General features: G+C 37.7%; 1 protein-coding gene across 2 annotated transcripts; it reads left to right on the top strand.

The window, feature by feature from the left end:
* Positions 1 to 201: 201 nt before the first annotated feature.
* wdcp (WD repeat and coiled coil containing) lies at positions 202 to 23,442 on the top strand. 2 transcript variants are annotated; one of them, XM_060853650.1, is made up of 4 exons: positions 202 to 289; positions 4,367 to 6,272; positions 9,647 to 9,767; positions 19,854 to 23,442. In XM_060853650.1, exons 2-4 carry the CDS (start codon positions 4,377 to 4,379, stop codon positions 20,024 to 20,026), a joined length of 2,190 nt encoding a protein of 729 aa, XP_060709633.1. In that variant the 5' UTR covers positions 202 to 289; positions 4,367 to 4,376; the 3' UTR covers positions 20,027 to 23,442. The 2 variants fall into 2 exon arrangements, with proteins under 2 accessions (XP_060709633.1, XP_060709625.1); XM_060853642.1 differs by lacking the exon at positions 202 to 289 and adding an exon at positions 2,027 to 2,098.

Consider the following 23,442-nt stretch of genomic DNA (forward strand, 5'->3'; position numbering starts at 1 on the left):
AGTTCCTCACATTGTTGAGGTTTATTATGGAGGTAGAGAGGGGAAGATAGCCAGTATTTTACCAATAGCTCAGGGCACACTCCCTCACCCAAACTCCCCTTCTGTCCCCTTTGCGCATGCGTGTAGCCCTTCGCGCCTCAAACCGGAAGTAAGACCGTTGCTAGGGGCGAGCTTCCGGTTGAGGATTCCGTGGCAGAGCAGTTGAATTTTCTCTCATTTTGATGCAGTTCCTGATGGTGGGGGGGGTGGTGTAATGAGGGGAGGGAGGCTTCGGGAAGGCTATCGCCGGGTGAGTGTCACCGCCATCACTCGGGCTCGTCGAAACGCAACGGGTTTCGCCCAACTCTCTCGTCTTGTTCCCGGCGCCACCTGCTTCCCTTCCCCCGCCATGTGCGGGTGGGTTGCACCCCACAGGCTGCGCTGTTTGGTAACCTGCTCAACAACAACAACAACAACTCATTCAGCTGGCCATTTATTCTTATTGTTTGCGGGGCTTGGCTGTGCACGAATGACCAGCCCTGATTAGTTCCAGATGAAGGGCTTTTTGCCCCAAACGTCCTCCTTCTGCCTGAGTTGCTGTGCTTCTCCAGCACCACACTCCAGTCTTCACTTTCGCCCAGCCCTGATTAGTTGCAACTCACTTGCATTGGCTTTGAGACTTCCCAAAGTACTAGAAAGCTGCATAAATGCAAGTTATCTCTTGCTGAGATGAAAAGTTTCTTCCCCCAGAAGGTATTTGGTCTGTGGAATTTGCTGTCACAGAAATCGTTTGAGGCCAAATCAAAATGTTTTCAAGAAGCAGTTGGATATGGAGCAAAGGGTAAGGTGAGAAAGCGGGAACAGGACACAGTTGGATAATCAGCCACAATCATAGATTTGTAGTCAGCGAGTCAGCCAGCACGGAAGCAGACACTTTGGTCCAACCATACCATGCTGAACATAATTCCTAATTAACCTGGTCCCACCTGCCTGCTTCTGGCCCATATCCCTCCAAACCTTTCCTCTTCAAGGGCTTTTCTACTTGTCTTGAGTGAAGCAGCAGGCACAAAGGGTAGAATGGGCAGAAGTGGGTACTGCAGATGCTGGAGATTAAGTCACGATTAGAGTGGTGGTGGAAAAGCACAGTAGTTCAGGCAGCATCCGAGAAGCAGGAAAATCGACATTTCAGGCAAAAGCCCGCCATCAGGAATGGGCTGCCCTGAATCCTATTTCTAAGTTTCTTGGGTCTTGACAGGCTGGCATCCTCAAATGGTTTATGAGCCTCCTAACTCTACTTTTGAAGTGATAATTATGAAATCTATTTCTGTTTCAGATCCTCGGAACAAAGTTTGCCATTGTGAACATGTTCTTGAAAGGAATTGTCTCTTGAAATGGTGTGAAGTTATTGTTGAGTGTTTTTGGGAAACTAGTAGAATAGACGGTATGTTAAGACCATCCAATGTAGCAGCAGAACTTGGCCATTCAGTCCATTGAGTCTGCTTTGCCATTCAATAAAATAATTAAAAGATTGACAATGAAGGAAGGATTCTCTTTTTACTGATTTCCCTCATGATTTTAAACTTATTCTAATGTATTTAGTTATTAGTGTTTTCAAAAATTGTTCATACACTATTCATCTTAAAAAACGAGTTAGCTCAGTCGGCTGGATGGCTGGCTTGAGATGCATGGTTATTCCTGTGTGGGTTCAATTCCTGCACTAACTGAGGTTACCTTGAAGGACTCTCCTTCTCAACCTCTCACCTTGCCTGAGGCATGGTGACCCTTGGGCTAATACACCACAAGTTATCTCTCTCTGGAATGCAGTTTTAATGTTCTGTGGGGGCTACGGTAACTTCATAACATTAGTACAGCTTTTTTAAATATAAAACACCTCAAGTGATAGTTATTAAGCAAAATTTGACACTGACTCATTTAGTTGTTATTACAGATGACTAAAAGCCTGTTTAGAGCTTAGTTTTAAGGCATATCTTAATGCAGGATGGAGAAATAAAGGTGGAATATTTTGGTTCATACAGCCAAAGGCAGGATCTTTAATGACTGAGGAAATAATACAGATGTGCAAAAAGACAGAATTGGAGCACTGGAGAAGGTTACAGAGGTAAGGGAAAAGACCATAGAGGGAGTTTTTTAAAAATGATTTAAAAATCAAGGCATTACTGTATTTGGAGCCATTGTAGATCAGAGAGAGCAGTGGTGATGGATGAACAGGACTACTTTAGAATGCAGCAACATAGTTTTAAATGCGGTCATTTTGATGAAGAATGCAAGGTGAAAGATTGGACAGGAGAATGTTGAAGTAGTAAATGCTGGTTTTGAGGCAGGGACAGAGTTGAATAATGTTCCTGTGATGAAGGTAGGTGGTTTTGGTATATAGTTCGTAGCTTATCTCAAGATCAAACATAACTAAGTACTGATCAGCCTCAGTTGCAAGGGAAAGGGATGAAGTCAGTTTCTAGGAATTAGTATTTGTAGTAGGCATCAAAGATAATGGCTTTTAGTTGGAAGAAATTTCTGCTAATCTGCTACTGGATATTGGACTAGTTTATGTATAGAGTGTTGATACTCTATATGAGGCAATGCAAGCTGCACTATTAAATAGTAAGATTGGAAAGAACTGTGTATGAAAGATTTTAGCTCTTGGTGTTTCTTAAAGTTTAAATAACATTTTTATTATTAGAATGAGGCAATAGGACATCAAAGTAACTCAACTGAATTATTAAAATCAGTACCGTGGTTATGTGCTGGGCTAGCAGACTTTTGATTATGCCTTGCAATTTCATCAAGGTAAATAACAAGATTAATTTTAAACAAATCAGATTTTTGTATATTTGTCAAAAATAAAAATGAAAGCTCTTTTATTGTCTTAAACAAAAATCACTGATTTCCTTTATGGACATCCCTGTCTGGTGGTGGCCCAGTTCCAGTCAACTTGCCCTCATACTCAAATATGGGCTGCGAACGCTGCCTTGCCTTCCCAACATATTTTTTAAAAATTGGATGAGGGCTACCATTTAAAATACATTTTGAGACATATCAACTTTTTGATGAGATCTTAACCGTCCCAATCTGCTGCTTCAGGTGGACATAAAATATTAAACAATATTATTTGTCAAAGAACATAAATTTCTCCAGTACTGTAGTTTAATTCCTCTTGCAAACACACCAAATTAACCGGAATATCTGTAGCAATGGATGTGTGTTTGATTGTAGTGATAATCTTAAAAGTAAGGAATGGGAACTGCTTTGGCTATCCCATAGTTATGATGATATGATATGGGAAAGGTATACTGCCTTTATGTCCTTGGCCTATTGACTGCTCATGCTTCAACTTGAGTTACCTTGGTAATGGTTTGTTTTCACCTTCCACTTTCAAGTGCAAATTAAGGAGGTATGCCCCAAGTATACCTCAACCAATGGGAATTGAACCCACACTAGTCATTCACGCCATCTGATCTAATGAATAATTTTCCATGGAAATGCAAAATATGTAACTCCCTACCATTTAACACCTCTCCTCACTGTCCAGGATCCTAAATGCTCCATCCAGATGAAGTAGTTATTTACATGACGTCAATCCAGCCTGCTATGTTTGCTGCTCATAATGTGGTCGCCTGTACACTGAGAAGACCAAACACAGATTGGGTAACCAGTTTTGCAGAACACATGCAGTCAGTGTGCAAGTGTGACCCAATTCTTCGATAGTCTGGCGTTTTAATTCTTCATCCTGCTTTCATGTTGATGTCTATCTTCTGCATACTGCACTGTTTCAATGAGGCACAAAACAAGCTTAAGGAACAGCCCCTTATCCTTCAGTTAGGCACTTCAGAGCCTTCCAGACTCAATATTGAGTTCAACAATTTAGATCATAATTTGCACCATGTTGCTTCCATTTTCCTCAATTGTTACTAAACACCAAGAAATATATTCTTTTCCTCTAAATGTTTAAGAAACACCAATAAATATTCATTCCTGATATACTTTTTGCAATGGGAAAGCAACTCATTTAGTATTCATGTGACTCATTAGTGTAATTTCTGCTGAGAGGCTCAATTATCTGTCATTTTTAGCTTGGACTACTAAAAAGAATAATCAGCTCAGATGTCATTATGGATTAAATGCTGCAGCTTTCTTCTTTTGGACCGCTGTATTGAAGGAGTTTTAGATAGGTGACGGAGTGTTGTAGGAGCAGATTGTGCTGATCATTTCAGTGAGCCGTTCCTTCAATGGTACTGCAGGTATTAACAGATGAAATTGCTTTGACTTGATCATATGTATACAGCATTAAGGTCTACGCAAGTAATATTTATTGGAGAAAATATGCTGCTAGTTCAGGTATGATGCTAATATTTTTTTCAATTACCTCTAGAATTCTTCAGATGATCAACATGGAGCTTGGAAAAGCAAAATTACTGCGGACTGGAATTAATGTATTACATCAAGCTGTTCATCCACTTCATGGGATTGCCTGGACAGATGGAAAACAGGTTGCTCTCACTGCCATTTACCTAATCAATGGTGAGGTCAAGTTTGGTGACAGCAATGTCATTGGAAGTTTTGAACACGTCAGTGGTCTTCACTGGGGTCCTGTTTGTTGTACAGGGGCTTTGGCATTGCTTGCTGTGCAGCATAAAAAGCATGTAACAGTATGGCAGTTACAAAACAGCACCTTGGAACACAACAAGCTTTTGGTTTCGCAAACTTGTGAACTGGGAGAGATTTTTCCAATATTGCAACAAGGCTGTGTATGGCATCCAAAATATGATGTCTTGGTGGTATTAACAAAGAGAGATGCCTCTGTATTGTTTGCAGTACAGATTGATAACCGTAGAGTTAAAGCAGATATTAAAGGTAGTGGCTTGATTCACTGTGCCTGTTGGACTACAGATGGGAACCGTCTAGTGATTGCTGTAGGCAGTGCCCTTCATTCATACATTTGGAATAATAACCAAAAGACACTTCATGCATGTAATTTTTGCCCCATATTTGATGTTGGAGGATGCATCTGTGCAATAGAGGCATGTTTGGATTTTCAAGTGGTTGTGACAACTGAATTGCCCCTTGATAAAATCTGTCGTCTGAATGCTGGTGCTACCTTCGATATTTCTCCTATGTCAGAAACTGGATCGTTGATGTCAAGACCCACAATGTTGGCAGTTGAAGAAAACCAGTCAATGAACATGAGGAGAAAATCAGTAGATTCCTCAAGGTCTTTGGCAGAAGGCCCAATACTTTCAACAGCTAGTCCTTTAGACCTGACTCATCTTCTGGCAACTCATCGCAAATCTGATCCCAGCCCCCTTATTCACTTGAAGCGCAGGGATTGCCTTACTGGAAGTGGCCATGACGCTTCATATCTGATTCTAGTAACTTTTGAAAGAAAGGTGACCATAACTAGAAAAGTAAGCATCCCTGGAATTCTGGTCCCTGATATTGTGTGTTTTGACCCTTGTCGAAGTACAATAGCTGTATCATCAAATAATTGTAATATAATATTAGTGTATTCAGTGACCCCTTCAAGTATGCCCAACATTCAGCAAATACAGTTGCACAAAAATGAACGGCCAAAGGGCTTGTGTTTTCTGACTGAGAAACTACTATTACTATTAGTTGGGAGGCAAAAAATTAATGATGTTGCTTTTCTCCCATCTTCGAATTCGGACCGTTATTTAATCAGACTTATGACTAAAAAGCTACTGTTGGATGATGGTTCTGTATCATCAGAGACACTTGGGCAGTCCAGCATTAATATCTCTGGAATGAAGAAGTATTTTGAAGATCTGTCCAAGGAAGAGCGATTTACAGGAAAAGAACTATTATTGCCAGGAAACAGTGCAGTTCAATTTCCAAACATTAAAAAGAGGTTGATTGAGGAAGTAAAGAACAGCAGTAATGAGCAGAGCTCAGAAGCAAGTATGCCAAAACAATCCGGACAAGTCTCACCTAGTGAACCTGCAGTGATCTTAAGCTACAATGCTGAATCTGTAAATAGATCCATAGATAATCATGGACTTGGCACACCAAATAGGAATTTGATTAGCCCAGTCTTATTTAATGGAGACCAAGTTACCCAGTCACCTGCTAGTACTCCACTGAATATTGGTGACAGTGCAATTGACAAAATGGAACAACTGTCTAAAAAAATGGATAGATTATTTGAAAGCTTAACAGAGATAAAGCAGTGCCTTTCTCAAATATCAGATTATGCAAAAAATGGAAAGAAGTCTTCAGTAGCCTATTCATCTGATCCATCCATCCTTTACGTCATTTATCAGGTATTTATTTTGACAATGTTAACTATACTTTCAAAATGTAGGTGCTTATTATTTGCTTTTAGTTTAGAAGTCATAATTGTGTTTTGTTTAATGTATTCACTGCTACATGAAGACTTCAAAATTTGAATCTCGATCCACTACTGTGTAGAAGGTAGACTTAATCCAAGAACTGTTGAAGCTCAAGAAAGTTGATACGTCGTGTGATCTGGTTTAGGTATTGCTTATTTATAGTGGCTGAAACTGGATCTTTCAAAAGTTTCATTGTTCTTCTTTCAAAAGTTTCATTGTTCTAATTATTCTCAATATGAACTCATTATTTATGTTTGGCTGTGTACATGTAAATAATGCTGGATAAGATTCAGCATTAAATTTTTATCCCAAGAAGGATTTATCCGGTAAGCTTGATTATTTTCTTTTGAAGCATGAAATGTCCGAAAATCAGTCTACTTTTACACAATAAATAAACTAAACCCTATACCACTCTTTGGCAGTAATGAGGATACAAAGGTACTGACATTCAAATTGTCAGGTGTTAACTGCTTTTAATTGAAGATTATTAACCAGCTCCCTTAACACATTTCTGTAGGAAAGGTTTAGAGAGAGATGCAGTGGTTTATTTCGAGGTTTGCCTTGAGCAGTTCTGTCATGCAGGACTCTGTGCTTTACGGGATATTCCCTCGGATGCACATAGACAAAAATTGACTGCACCTGGAGGGCCATTAACTCAGTGAAAGATATTTAATATCCTGAAACTTGTTGATCTTCCAGTATAAAGAGTTGATCTTGACTGAGTGTTGCAGGTTCCAGCAACCATATGCTGAGGGATATCCTCAAGCTCGGGGCAGCTGCTGCCAAGGTGCAGTGGGAAAGATGGCCATCTAGGGTCTTTCTGTCAATGTATAACAGTGGTCTATTCAGTTGTCAGACCCTTTCGATGGCTCAAAATAAACTTAAGTTGCTTCTTTCATAAGCAGAAAAAGGCTTTTTTTTTGCATCTGAAGGGAAGCTCTGCAAAGTATCAAAGTTCCAATGTTTTGATTCTTTTTCTCTGCAAAGACTGTAACCATATGATTTAAAACATTTGCATATGCTTATGGATGATATTATGAATAAAGTATATTTTGAAATAATAAAAGTGCTCACTCATACATTCCAGATCCTTTCCGCAAACTTCATGTGTCTTTGAATTGAAATAAGAAGCACTCCGTGACCACCTTTTTCAATTATATTCTGTTATTATCTTTCCTAACCTTATTTGCTTTTACATCTTTATCTCTACTCAAAAGATGAGTGGTAATTAATATCTTTTGTCAACGAGCAAAACCTATGAGTTCAATCTCTATTGGTCTTTCTCATCTCTCACCTCTTAATTATCATTTATGGAATGCAAACCAAAAGCTACAAATGATGTGTCAGATCATTCACTGTCTGACAAACTGTCTTTCTTTTTAAAAAATGGGTACTTCATATGTATTTTGCCTTGGAAAAGCTTTTAAAACTTACTCTGTTTGCAAAATTATATGAGAAAAGCTACTTTGTAGAATGAGTTAGAAATGAACAGACTGCACAATTTCAGCAAAATTTGGATAGTGCTGATATAATCTGGGAAGTCAGCCGCACAGTCTATTTTAAGTATATGCCTATTAACTTTTACCTTGAGGCCTAACTTTAACAAATGAATTTTGAACAAGTTAAAATTCTGTGAAATTTGGTGTCACAATTTGGGCCAAAAATATCAAGCCCAAACTCTAGCAGTAAAAAAACTTGATTTATATTTAATCTGTTTTCTTAGAAAGTTAGACTTATGATTTGAATTTGACATTTACATTACTGATAAACATTGGATACAAGCTTGAGCAATTTATCATTGTCTGGTTCTTTGATTGCATAATACTGTATGGGGATTAGTTTTATTGAAGAAACTCCCATTCTCTACATAGACAAAACTCTTCAATGTGGAAAATGACAAAAAATTACAATAATAGGAAGCTTTTGTGTAGAGAGTTAATACAAATATTTCAGAACACATTATGCATATGAAATGACTTGTTGTGCCAGACTTTCTTGAGAGCTCAATCAATGAGTGATGTCTCTATGTTAATCAATATAGTAGTCACAAGGACATCCAAGTAACGAAAAATTGGATGTAAACTTATTCACTTGGTTTTTGACAACATAAACGTTGATGCTTTTAAATATGGCCTATGATGCATATTATTTTGATAGTATGCCGTACTACTGTAATTAGTTGAATCTTGGTGACTATTGATGCAATTTCTTTTTATAGTATGTTTAAAATTATGTTAAGCCAGTATTCAGTGATGAAACACTCTTAACACTTAGGATTTTCTATTCTACATGGTGTTGTCAACATAAACATGGCTGAAGCTTAGATGTTCATTGTGAAGTGTTTTATGTTTAAGAATCAATTATGTTATTTATGTTCTCAATGCAGCTCAACATTGTGCTTTTCAAAATGTGCTGTGTATTGACTTGTCTCTATGGTTTCCAGCATGATCAATCTAACTGTCATTTGAGACTCTGCTCACCAGACATTTTTGTCAGGCAATTATGGAAACCACCCAAAGCCAGTCAACCTACAGTTGGCTGCAGCAATTCAAAGGAGACAGCAGGAAAAACTGGACAGTACATCTCTGTCATTAGTAGATTGAACACCCAAAGTTAATTTGCAAATTGGGGAAAAAAAAAATTTCTTCCAGTCAATTAAAATAGCTATGATTAAATCCATTATAAAAGCCCCTATAATATTTTACTTTCGAATCTTAAAATTTCAGTTGTAAATTTCTGCTGTGACATTTAGTTTGTTTTTGATTTATTTATGTACTCATTAAAATTAGTAAATGGAATATCCTTCCAATTTGGGATCCAGTTTCAACATTCCATGCCAGTTAAATACATTATAAAGTGAGGAATAAAATCCTTTTTTCTATATACAGATAATTACAATATTTCTTAAATTCAGACTAATGAACTTCTGCTGTATGACATTTCCATTTACCATGCCAACTGTCTGACCTAGCTGAGTGAAATTGCCCTTCAACTCAGTTGTATTCAACAGAAATTTGCGAATCTGAAAGGTGTTGCAAATAATTTTCATTAGGACCACCATAGGCATTGGAGAAAGAAAAGTTGTATCAGTCTGGGCAGCATTCAGTCTCAAGAGCTTATAGCCCAGAAATAACCTATTGTAACGTCCTGTGGCAAATATGCATATTTTGATGAATATAGTGAAACACAAGTTACATAATTGTATGAAACATTCAATTGCTAATGGTTAAATTCATTTGCATTTTTGGTTGAAAATTATTTTTGAAATACTTAACTTTTTTTTCAAATCAACTTTGTTTTTGAAGAAAATACTGCAAGAAAATACCATTGTGGATGAAAAACGAGCATTTACCCTTTGTGAAGGCAGGCTTCGCCTGAATACAGTGCAGGAAGTTTTTAACATTTTTGCTGTTGAAATGTTTCATGGTAAGTAGTCTTGGTTTATAAACAGAAAATGTATGATGCCTTCCTGAGGTGACAGCAGCAATTTTCGGAATTAGAAGTATTAGGCAAATCCGAGATACAAGATTTTCAGTCCTTAAATATCATTATGTGCTGAAACAATAATTTAATAAAAAGGTGGATCTATCACCCATATGCACTATGTCTTTGTGCATTTATTTTCCAGAGATTGCTATATTGTAATTACTGGTACAACATCAGTCACTTATTTCCCTAACTAGAGAAACCAAGTTAACTTTTTTTTTGTTAATAATGGGAGAAAGCACCAATAGTATGCTGCTAATGAATAACATTTTTGGGTCTTTAAATTATCACGGTAACTTGTTACGTAGTTTGAAAACTCTTGGCTTGAAGGTAAAAGAAAGTTTGAAGGTTAGGGCCATCACAGAATGATGCACACTGAATCGGCCATTTCCAGTATCTTTATCTGCATGTGGATGGCAGAAATCCTTGTGCGCACAACCACTGGCACTTTATCACCCAATGAGCTGGAGATGAACTGTGACTTGCAACAGGATTCACAGAGTGCTAGTCTTCAGACACAATTTTAATCATTTCCATTCTTGACACCAATAGTGGAATCATGCGGAGTTGTGTGATAAAGTGCTTTTTTATGCCAAAACTTGGGAATCAGACATTTTCTGCTGATGTCAAGTGACCTCTGAGGAGGTGGGAAAAAAATTGTCAACCATTTCCTGTGCTATGCCACAGAATATTAAAGTTTTGAAGATCAAAGATCTATATGGAACTGAAAGCTCCCAAATACGTAATCCAAAACTCATTCAAATAACCTTAGCCAATTTTTTGATCATATGATTTCAAAGCAAGGGGGCTTTTTTTTAAGGGGTGAGAAGAAAGTTTTAAAAATAGACATACCGGGCAATTTTTTAAAGCATGTGTGAGTAAACGTCCAGAGGAAGTGGTAGATGTGGGTACAATTACAATGTTTAAAAGACATTTGAAAAGTGCATGAATAAGAAATGTTTAGAGGAGCATGGGCCAGACGCAGGCAGGTGAGATTAGATTAATTTGGGATTATAGTTCGCATAGACTGATTGGACCAAAGGGTCTGTTTCCATGCTGTATAACTCGATGATCTTAATTTTCAAAGGGACTGTTTTCAAATTTCTAGTCATTTTGTTCGATTTATAATATTTAACTGTATTTCAATAATTATGCTGTTGAGTTTGAAAAGTGCACAGGTAGTTGTGTTGTATCTGTTTTTTTTACAATTTTAAACTCTTAAGAAATACATTTCCGAAAATCTTATTTGGTTTTTAATTTAGAGCAGCTTTACTACTTGTAGCTGTTCCAAAGGATGGGTAACTTGTATTATTTAAATTAGAACACTCTAATTAATACATTCCTTTTGTGTGATAACATAGTTAAAAATAAGTTAGATTTGTAATGTTTCAGTATGCTGTTTAAAATTATATTGTTTGCAGAACCAGATAAAACACAAGTCATTGCAACTACATGAAATTGTATCTTCTAGTTCAGGCAATGTATGTTTATTATGAACAGAAATAGATTCTTGAGATTGTCTTTGGAGATTACTGAGCTAAGGCTGACAATTGAAATCCGATTATGCCTTAATGTGTGACATTTGTATTTATTCCTGTGACCTCAACAAATAGGACAATTGGTTGATCTAATTTATTTGATAGTTAGTTTCTTAGTGTTTGAATTAAAGGTAGTCTCAAATAGTATACAGAAATTTATAAAGCTTCAGGTGAGAAGATTCTGCCACCAATGACAGTATTGAAACATCTTTTGAGAATATTGACAGTTGTCCAAATGCAATTTTAAATAATACTCCCTACTTGATTATCGTAGTTGTCAGCTATTCCAAGTAACAAATGCAAATAGTATTGTAGCATCAAGTAATCAAACATTCATTTATGAAATGCTATTATTCTTCCTATATTTGGAGCTACCTTTCATGTCAATATCGTTTTCTCAGACTTTCGTTTCTAATTATTTTATTAAACTCTAGACTGCTCTTCTCTATATTTTGACCCTTCTAATGTTGTTACTATTATCAATGTAGTGCATGGCTTCCCAAATGAGGTCGTGAGTTTGGGTCCTGTGCTCCATGGCACCATAGAATTCAGCCCCTTCTTTAACCACCCCCTCCCCTAAACTGCTCTGATATATTTTCTCACCTATAGCTGTCATAGTGATCTGTGCTCCAAATCCCCTCCCATGCTCTCACTCTCACTGTTCTCACTGAGGGTTGCACCTGAGGTGGGAAATACAGTGGGAGAAACTTTGGGAAGCATAGAGTATGGCCTCTGCTTTTTGTTTGGCCTTATTTCCTTAAACTCCAATACCTCACATCACAATCTAATTAGATGTTAGAGATTTATTCACATTTCCTCTATTCCTTGATCCTGGCATTTTGAGAAGGCAGATGGATGTGGGTGAAGACAAAAACAAGTGGAGACCAGGTAAGACCAGGTTGTGGTTCTTGAGGTCCTTGTTAATATTTAGTGTACCAGTCTTCTTTTTAGCAGCTGGCCAAATAGACAGCTTGGTTAGCAGCAGGAAATGAGGACCATCTGTAGCAGGGGACTGCAACTCATGATCCTTGTGGAGAAAACATTGCACTTAGGAGGGCTAGGGAGAATCCCATGCTCTGTGGGCTAGGAGTGTATTGATCTGTATTTAGAGAAGAAATAGAAGTTGAGGGGAGGAGTAGGTAGAATGGTGATGAAGGTAAAGGGAGTGCACTGGGTGTGTTGAAGAATTTGAGGGGAGTCCTAGTGCCAAGTTGACATTCCCTTTTCAAAGACTGGAAAAAGGAATGTTCCACATATCCTGAAAAAGGAAGGGGTAGCTAGGATCCATGAAAGTACCAATCTAACACTCCTAACAGAAGGAATTCAGTGAAGTTAAATAAATTGTTCAATATGAGAACAGACAGGTAGAGATCTGGACCTCTGTTTAAGGAGATTGCCAGAGCCCTTGGATTATCCTGATGGGTGTTCGTGGTGTCAAAGATTAGACATCCACAGTGAGGAGGAGGCAGTTAGGACCAGGAAATTATAAACTAAGTATGGTGGGCATCAGAAGAATCACAGATGTAAGCAACAAAGACTCATTTAAAAAATACTTTGCAGAAATAAACAATCACACACAATTATTTGATAAACATGTCAAATATTATTGCAGATATTGTATTGTAACTTTCATCTTGAAGTGTTTTGAACTGTTCCAATGTGATGTATTTTAAGTAAATCCAAGCAAAATTACTGAACCGAATACAGTTAGTATATTTGTTGTTTCTAATATACAGAACTATAAAGTCTTGAATAGTATTGATTACTGACCACTTTTTCTATGTTATATTTCCTTCCATACAATGGGGTGAGTTTAAATTTTTGACTGAATCAGATAGCATTCTGTTAATGGAAAAAAATGTATAATATTAGCAATTGTAATGAAATAGTGGATTTGGGAGAACTTCTTTAGGATTGAAGGTTAGCAAGAAAATGAAATAAATATTTATTGGTGCTTATCATACCAGTTATTTCCAATGGCCTAGTTTTGTTATTAATTAATATGTGTGTTCAATTGTAGCATGTTAATCTTTTAACTTTCTTCCTAACTACTTTTGATATCAGTACTAAATGATAGGTTTTGCTTCTTTATCAGTGTCCTTCATGCACGAAATCAATTTTAATCCGGTTGGATCTATTATTCTCCCCCTAAAGCTTTTCTTCATTGTAGGGTATATATAACATACTACCTTTCTTCATTTTAGTTACCCTGTTTTATATAGTTTAATGATTTGGAAGTGCTGGTGTTGACTGGGATGTACAAAGTTAAAAATCACACAACAACAAGTTATAGTCCAACAGGTTTATTTGGAAGCACTAATTCAGGCATATAATGAAATCGTAATAAAGGGAATGTCCCTGGTGCTGTCTGCATGCTTTCCCTATCCTCATCTCTCCCAGCTTCTCGGTCTTGGATTTTCCCAGACATGTAGAAATTCGATGGATCCACTAGATTATATTTCTTCCTCTATATGTTTGTGTCTTTTATATTGAAGAAAATTGCAAAGATTTTCCACTTTTCTTCATTATTGTCTCTTTCAATAGCACGTTTTCAATTATTTAGTTTGCTCCTTGTTGTATTTCAGTATATTTTCTTTGCCGACAAGTTGGTGGTTCTGTTTGTCAGATCTGAACTCTGATAAAACTTTAGTCACTTACCCTAAGAGGTTCAATTACTTCTAACTTCCCACTATTAAAATGGATATAATTAGTCTGAGTTCGAGGTTCCTGTCATATAATCCATTATTTATCAGCTTGAAAATTATTGTTTCAAGTGTTTTGGGTGAACACAACACATCGGAATTAGGTTCTTCTGTCTGCCCTTTTGACAAAAAGAATCAATCCATTTTATTATTTTATCAAGTATTCCCAGTTAATCTCGTAATTGCAACATTGTTGACATACGATTGTATAGTTTCATCACAAAAAAATGTATGGTCTCTTGTGTCATAAATAATTTGCTAGTGTAATCCTTTTATTTTGGATCCAGCTAAAAATTAAAATTTTACTTTCCTTTCAGATTCACAAATTCTTTAGCATGCTTAATATCTTGAGGAGCCAAAGATAATCTGCCTGACGTAAACAAACTATGTCTTAATGTGCAAGCTTTCTGCTCGTAAAAGAAACAAAAATAAGAGGGGATAGATTTAAAGTGATGTGCAAATGAAGCAAGAGTGACGTGAGAAGAAACCTTTTCATGCAGTGAGTTGTTAGAGTATGGAATGCACTGCCTGGAAATATTAGATTAGATTAGATTTCATACAGTGTGGAAATAGGCCATTCGGCCCAACAAGTCCACACCAACCCTCCAAAGAGCAACCCACCCAGACCCATTCCCCTACAGTTACCCCTGACCAATGCATCTAACACCACGGGCAATTTAGCATGGCCAGTTCCTAACCTGCACATCTTTGGACTGTGGGAGGAAACTGGAGCACCCGGAGGAAATCCACGCAGACAAGGGGAGAATGTGCAAACTCTACACAGACAGTCACCCGAGGCTAGAATTGAATCTGGGACCCTGGTGCTGTGAGGCAGCAATGCTAACCACTGTGCCGCCCCCAAGATATGGTGGAGGTGGGCTCATTCAAGAGAGCATTAGAATTTTTTATTGGATAGTAATGGTGTGCAGGGATATGGTGAAAAGATATGAGATTGGTATTAGATGAAAGACCACCAGATTAAGTAATGGAGATGGTGCAGACATGATAGGTTCCTTCTACACCATAATGATACTGTAAAATAGCCTTGAGATTCTGAAGTGTCTGCACAACTTCTAAAATACCAATTTTTGCTTCTGGTTCAGATATTTTACTCCTCATGCCTCCAGCATTTAACTAAACGTTGTACTTTTGTGTATTTTTTTTTGGTCCCTTTTTCAAAAGATTACAGATGTTATTTATTGGCTCATGTTTTCTGTTCAATCTCAATTTTTCCATCATCTTACGATTGAACCTGACTCCTCACTGATCCAAATTTTTAATTCCTATCTGGCAACGGAGGAGATGCCAGAGGATTGGAGAACACCTAATTTGGTTCTGATATTTAAGAGGTAAGACAGTGAACTGTAGACTAGTGAGTCTCTTGTCAGTAATAAGGAAACTGTTGGAGAAAATTCAGAAGGAGAGCATCTGTCTCCAGTTGGAGAGGCAAGGCTTGATCAAGGATAGTCAACATGGCTTCATCAGAGGAAGATCATGCTGAACAAATTTAACTGAATGTTTTGAGAAGGTGACCAGGCATGATGATGAGAGGAGTGTAGTTGATGTAGTTTATATGGATTTCAGCAAAGCCTTTGATCAGGTCCCACATAGGAGACTTATTAAGAATGCAAATCCACTTGGGATACATTGTAATTGACTCAGTTGTAGGAGACAGAGGATGATGACCGAAGGCTGTTCTAATGATTAAGTCAGTGTCCCAGTGGCACACCACAGGGGTCTCTGCTGGGTCTCCTATTATTCATCATTTATAATAATGACATAGTTGATTGTGTCAGATGTTGGATTAATGAATTTGCAGATGACAGAGATTGGTTTGGTGGTTAAGAGTAAGGTTGAGTATCCTGGGCTACACGAAGGTATAAATGGGATGGTCAAACAGATCAATGTGCAGATGGAATTGAACCCTGCAAAGTGTGAGGTGATGGACTTTGATAAGAATAGTTTAACAAGAAAGTATTTAAAGAACAGCTTGACACTAGATTGTTCTTTGGAACAAAGGAACCATGGTGTGTTTGTCCTGAGATCTCTGAAGACAGAAAATCAAGTTAGGGTAGTGAGAAAGGCATATGGGACACTTGCATTTCTCAATCGTGGCATAGATGACCAAAGCTGGGAAGTCATGATGAAGTTGTGTAGAATTTTGGTGAGACCGCAGCTAGAGTACAATGTGCAGTTCTGGTCACCACATTACAGGAAGGATGTGATTGCACTGGAGGGCGTGCAAAGGAGATTCACCCAGATGTTGTCTGCAATGGAAACATTAAGTTATGAGGAAAGGTTAGGTAGACTTGGGCTGTTTTTCTTGGAGCAGGGAAGACCAAGGGGTGATCTAATTGAGGTGCAATGAGATTGAGGCGCGTGGAGAGAACGGATAAGGAGCAGCTGTTCCCGTAGTTGAAGGGGTCAGTCATGAGGGGACATGGGTTCAAGGTGAGTTCTAGGAGGTTTAATGTAGTTGTGAGGAAAAATATTTTTACACAGAGGGTGGTGATGGTCTGGAATGCTGTGCATAGGAGGATGGTAGAGGTGAGTTGCCTCACATCCTTTAAAAAGTACCTGGATGAGCACTTGGCATATCTTAACATTCAAGGTTATGGGCCAAGTGCTGGTAGATAGGATTAGGTAGAAGGTCAGGTGGTTCTTATGTGTCGATGCACATTTGATGGGTTGAAGGATCTCTTGTCCACTGTGTGATTCCAAGTAATTTAAATTCGCATTGTTCTGACTCCGTTTACCTTTGCAAATTAATTTAAAATGTACCTTGTTTAAAAGAAATTTGGTTAGTTTTGCTTAATCTAGCTAACAGTTATGATCTTACCTTAGCTAGCAATTCTCAGCAATTCAAACAAATGCTATTTCACCTTTTCGAAGCAGCAACAAAAGGTAATCTCACTGATTGATTGTTATATGATGGTCAGGATAATCTTGAAGTTAAAAGTAGTTCAGGATTTTTGCTTCAGCTAGTTTGAACTTCCAGGAACACATTTTCTTTTATCAGGTACCATATGCAAACTTGACATACTTGAGCCACTTTATTTAGTAAAGAAATTGAAAAGATAAAAAAAAGTGCCTGGCATTTAATGTGGAAATGGTTAGTTATTGGAAAATTGTGTCACAGTGTAACTGCTTACTAAAGATTCATGAAATTAATTCTCACATTGACTTACAATGGAAATACTTTGGAGATCTGTATTAAATTCAACAAGTAGAAAGCAGTATTTAAAATTTAAGCGAAATCACAAGGAGCCATATTCAAGAATGTTCAACATAGTCCAATCTTTCTTTTTCCTGGTGAGATGCACAAAAATATATTTGAGCCATAGTCAGCCTTAAAATTTCACTTGACTGAAGAACTGTTCTATTATCTGAGCTGCTGTCCCCAAATTCAATCACAGTTTGTGCTTAGCTGAGTCATCAAAGAGTGTGCTGTAGTTGGTCACATCCTCCCTGTGCTACACCCTCAGTGGAAGAGACCTTACCTTTCTGCTTTCCATTTCTTTTCCTCTGTGTTTTGTTGTTTTTCCAAAATTATGCATTCACATTTTGCATTTATTCTCCTCTCTCAACTTCTGCAAATAATACTACAAATTGAAGCTGATGAGATTTAATTAATACATTTTTAAACAATTACAGCAAATGGTGGGATGGCCTGTATGTACCCTTTGCTGAGTCTCTTTCATATTTTTATACTTCTCTCCACTTCTGTAGATTGACTTCATCTTTCATAAGTCATGTTTCATGGTCTGCAACCATTCTTGTGTTGAAATCTTCTGGTGGGTAATAATATTCTGACTTAGTGATCCTGCTGATAGCCAGATGAAGTTTTTGTTAGAACTGTTTCTTTGCCTTTGGTGCAGTATAACATTTGGAGCATCGGTACAATGAGGTTAACTGTTTGAGCTGGGAGTTAGGTAGAGAGAACTTGTTCTGAAGTATTTTTGTGATTTTATCAATTAGCATGGTGAGTTCCTTACAGTGACATGTACACCTTGCTCACATTTGCTCTGAATGCTCCCTTTGTCAGATGATCATGTAATAGTTTTTGTTTAATCTGTTTTCATCCAGCCTGGTCTTTTACAATGAAGCTGTGTCGATGGTCACCCTGTCCGGTTCCACATCAACCAAGGGGATCTTATGTGTATTATTGACCAGCTGCAAGCCATCTGTCAGTCAGTGTCACGTGCATGATCAGAATATTTCAAGTTGCCAATCAAAAAGTTGGCAGCATCTTTTTGTTTTGTTTGCCTGGTACAATGAATTCTGCCCATTGGTTGAACAGACACTATAAGCTAAGAGTACCCAATGAAACACATGGACTGTGGTGGGTCAGCAGCTTTCTATTTGAGGCCTGCCCAAATGAAGTGAGCAATGACTGACCATTAGGATATAATTGTGCCTCCCAGCAAAGGAGGCAGTATGTAACACCCTTTTCACCTTCCAATCGACTTACCATGCGTTACTACTTTCTCCTGTTTTGTGTTAATACTCTGCAGCAAAATTGGAATCTCCTTTCCGGGACACAAACCTAGATATGAGTTAATGATACCCTGCCCAAATATCAGTGTCCCTTTCACAACCTCTGTGTTTTGAGTTTCTTTATGTCAACCTGAGGAGGTCCAACAGATGACTTGCTGTATACTTATAGAGTGAAACACATTGGTTGTCTTTTCTGAATTGCTGCTAGCCAGCAATTTAGCCTGAAAATGAGAAATAAACTAACATACAAAAGCATCAAACATTTTTTTTAACCTAAGCACTAGATGCACCACATCTGATAGACACAGGTTTGATTAGTTCAGTTATTTAAATGATTCATGGACAGATCAGAATAGCACTGGTAGTGTACTGATCCTGGCTGATGTGGACCTAGTCTTCTACTGAAAATGGAAAGCAATGGCACAGCATCACTGATAAAATGGATGCCTCAATGGACAGTGCACCAACAACTTGCTGTACTGAACACACTTTAATAGATTGCACAGCAGACAAAAAAAAATCAATTTCTATTAAAAACCAGGTGAAAGAAAATGGCATATTGTAATTATACTTCACACAATACATTTCAAAATAACAAAGTTAAGAATTTATTAGCAGTCCTCTAAGGTATAAGCTTGGACATACAGGTGTTGAAAAGCATTGACCTAAGAAATGAACTTACTGGTAATGTTCATTAACCTTAATCTCCATAGACCACATTGATTCTACTGTAAGATGATAATTGTCCCAGGAATGGAGATCCCTAACTCTACTTTCATGCTGGCTGATCTTCATAGTTGTATAAGGGGTAAATCAAGAAGGAAACTGAAAACGTGTTTATATCCTGATTTATGTACATACCAGTTTCTTGAGTGGTGGGACAGCTGCAGGTGTCAGACTACACTAGAGTCACACCACCACTTGGATGATTATGGCTGCACGCAACTTATGTGCAGTAGTTTTGGTTTGAGCATCATGATACCTTAAAACATTAAATCAAAGGCAACAACATTAATTCACTGTGAAATTGATAATATTAGAATACCCTAACCCAATCATATATAATGTTTTGTTTGCGATGTTTGGCACCAGACCAACTAGGAAAAAAAATTGAGATTGAAAGAAAATTTATAATGAAGTTATATTGTAGGAACTAGAATCATTACAGGTCCGTTTTTGACCTTTTTTGTTTCAAACATTACTCGCTTAATAGCCATTAAGCGATTAAAGCTTATTTGGTACTGTTTCGAATAGCATCTTGTAAGTAATCTTTTTATTTTCACTTGTAGGTTCTAACTGGATTGTTCTAACAGCAGATGATGATGGATTTGCTCCATTAATATTCAAACCAAATCAGGAAATTATTATTCGTGATGGGAGGCTAAATACAGGATCTATAGAATTCCCACCACCTCCGTCTCCAACCGACAGTATCAGTTTGGAAACTCAGAGAACAATGTGACCTGTGCTGCACGTGGTCAGAATGTAGTGAAATACTTTGTTTAATTTAGCTATTATGTATTGTGTTCACATTTGAGCAAAGTAATTCGAATTTATATGGCAGGTGGCTGATCATAAAGTGTTCGTTCATTTTGCTGGAGCCTGCATTGGAAATGGAATCCTGATGAAGGGCTCTGGCCCGAAACGTCGAATTTCCTGTTCCTTGGATGCTGCCTGACCTGTGCTTTAACCAGCAACACATTTTCAGCTCTGATCTCCAGCATCTGCAGACCTCACTTTCTCCTCCTGCATTGGAAATGTAAACATAGGAGAAGGACATTCAGGTCTTCAAGACTGTTCTGTCAATCAATGGCTTAATTGTCTTCTAAATGCTTAGGGCATGGATAGGGTAAATAGGCAAAGTCTTTTCCCTGGGGTGGGAGAGCCCAGAACTAGAGGACAGAGGTTTAGGGTGAGAGGGGAAAGATATAAAAGAGACCTAAGGGGCAGCTTTTTCATGCAGGGGGTGGTGTGTGTATGGAATGAGCTGCCAGAGGAAGTGGTGGAGTCTTGTACAATTGCAACATTTAAAAGGCATTTGGATGGGTCTATGAAGAGGAAAGATTTGAAGATATATGGGCCGGGTGCTGGCAGGTGGGACTAGATTGGGTTGGGATAGCTGGTCAGCACGGATGGGTTGGACCGAAGGGTCTGTTTCTGTGCTGTACATCTCTATAACTCTGTGTTTTTGATGCATATCCTTTTAAACCGTTGGCTAGAAGAAAAGATCTGTCAGTCTGGAATTTAACAATATTAATTGACCGAGCATCATCATCTTGTGGGAGAAAAGTTCCAAACTACTATCACTCTTTGCACAAAGAGATGTTTCCTAATTCATCTTCTGAATAGGATGGTGATTATTTTATAGTTATGTCCCTTTGTCCTAAATGCTATACCCACTGAAAAGGTTTCCCATTAACCACCTGATCAATTCCTTTCACATTCTCAGAAACTCAATCAAATCACTCCATTACTTTCTTTAGTCATGACAGAGGCTTCCCGAGTCACTAGCCTTTATTCTAGAGCAATTCAAGTAACAAAGTTTTCCACAGAAATTTATAAAGCAAAGTGACATTACAAACCATATGATAAGCCAGATGACCAAAAGCATGGTCACATCCTGAGTTTTGAGGAGTTTCTTAATGATGGTGGTGAGGTGGAGAAGGATTTCCTGAGCTTAGGGCCTACATAGTTGAAAGTTTAGCCACTATGGCTGAAAATTGAAACTGCTTAAGGAGTCTGAATTAGATCAATGCAGATATGTTAAAGGATTAGGGGATAGGTGGAGCTAATGAAGTCCCAAGATGGTACAGAGTTGGCAATAGTACATGACATGCATATGTGGTCAGTTCATCTTTGGGTCAAATATAAAATAAGGTTGCAGATTGTCTGCTTTTGTGTCAGAAGTTGTCAGGAGAAGAAGTGATGAGTGCCATCAACATATGTGTGAAAACCCACACTGTGCTTTCAGAAGATGTCACTGATGGGCATTGCAGATGCGAAATAATAGGTGACTAAGGGTGGATCATTAAGGGACATCAGAAGTTATGCTGAAACAGCAGAAAGAGATACCTAATGTTATTCGAACTATGATTTGGATGGATAAAAATGAAGCCAGATGAGTTCTTTGCATTTGAACGACAGTGGGGGAGGTGTTGGAGGTGTGTCATATGATCAACAGTATCAAAGCCAGCAGACATGTCCAGAAAGACAAGAAGGAAATGTTTACCATTGTCACAGTGTTACAGGGTATCATTTGTCACGTGATGAGAACTGTTTCAGTAATGTGCCATGGCTGGAACCTGACTGGAGGGATTGAAACATGGAGATTTTGGGAAATTCTATGAAAATAAAATGTTATTTTTTTAACGTTGGAAAAACTCAGGTCTGGCAGCATCTGTGAAGAGAGAAAAACAAAATTAGTGTTCCAGGTCCAGTATGACTGCTCATTGAAACCAAAGAAGAACCAGAAGATTTGAAACGTTAACTCTTCAATTCTCCACAGATGCTGCTGAACCTATTGAGTTTCTCCAGGTCTGTATTTTTATTTCAGATTTCCAACATTCTCAGTACTTTGTGCTGATTTTCTACGAATGTCATTTCTTGAGTGGAAGTTTAGCAAAATTTAGTGTTTTTAAGAAATAATTTTGTTTATTTTGATGGCTGTCCTGTAAAACGCAGCACCGATTTCACTTTTGAAGAAAAGGTTTTGTTAGCATAATTTATTCATTTTTTTGTTTAGATATTTACAGCAACAATTTATTACATTAAAGGAGTTTTATATGTATATATATATGTGTGTTTGTGTGTGAAATATCTGAGTGCACTTGAGAGGATCATTGGAAAACAAAATCTGACCCTTAACCACATAGGCGAAATCAGGTCAGAAAATCAAAATCTAGGTCAAAGAGCTAGGTTTGAAGGAATTTCTTAAAGAATGAAAGTGAAGTGGAGAGGCAGGGAGGACAGTTTAAAGCAGAGGCTTAGGTAACTCACTGCATGCCCACTACTGGTGGATTGACTAAAATCAGGGATATACTAGAGAACTGAATTGAAAGGAGCACAGATATCTCGGCAGGAAATGGGATTGGAGGAAATTTTTGAGAAAGTATTGGTGAAATCATGGAGGGATTAGAATTTTGGGTCAGAATTTTAAAATCTATACACGTTCACTGTGAGCCAATGTAGTTTAAACAAGCAAACATATTACATTAATCAGACTACTTATTTGAGCTGTTCAGATTTTGAAAGCATGGATGCCTTTGTCTTGCATGCTACTCAGTTGTTGTCAACATTGTAATTTTCTGAATTACCGCAATTTTAATTTAAAATAACTTTCCATCTCGGCTGCCTTCAAAACTCAAGGAAGCCACGCCAGCATTTAAAGTTGAAAAATCGAAAGATCACAGTGGGATTGGCCATTTTTATGCTTGCCAACCTATAATTTCCTGTCCATTTATTTAACAAGCAGAGAACTGCAGTTGACAAATGAAGAAGCTGAAAATTGCAGCCCTCCTGGAGGACAACTGATTACTGATATTCTTGTAGTAACAGGAAGATTGAAGTATTACTGGAGATAAAGAAACAAATCACAGCTTTGAACAGTAGTCATTTGAATTATTTTCTCATTGTCTTGTAGAAGTTGTAGAGATTTCTGCAGCAAAATCTTTTATAAGAGATCACCTATGTCTATCATAAATCTTGGAAGTCTGACATTTATGTATGTGAAGTAACTTGAAAGTTGAGGGTGAGGTTTGGAGCAGATTGTTTTGTGTGCAAAGTCTTCAGAATGATTTCAAGACTCACTTAGCTATTTTTCCTCTTTTTTTTTAAAGTTATAATAACTGATGATAAACTGTATTTCTTTGCATTGGAAAG

Source organism: Hemiscyllium ocellatum, chromosome 3 (assembly GCF_020745735.1).
Source record: "Hemiscyllium ocellatum isolate sHemOce1 chromosome 3, sHemOce1.pat.X.cur, whole genome shotgun sequence".
Taxonomy (NCBI): domain Eukaryota; kingdom Metazoa; phylum Chordata; class Chondrichthyes; order Orectolobiformes; family Hemiscylliidae; genus Hemiscyllium; species Hemiscyllium ocellatum.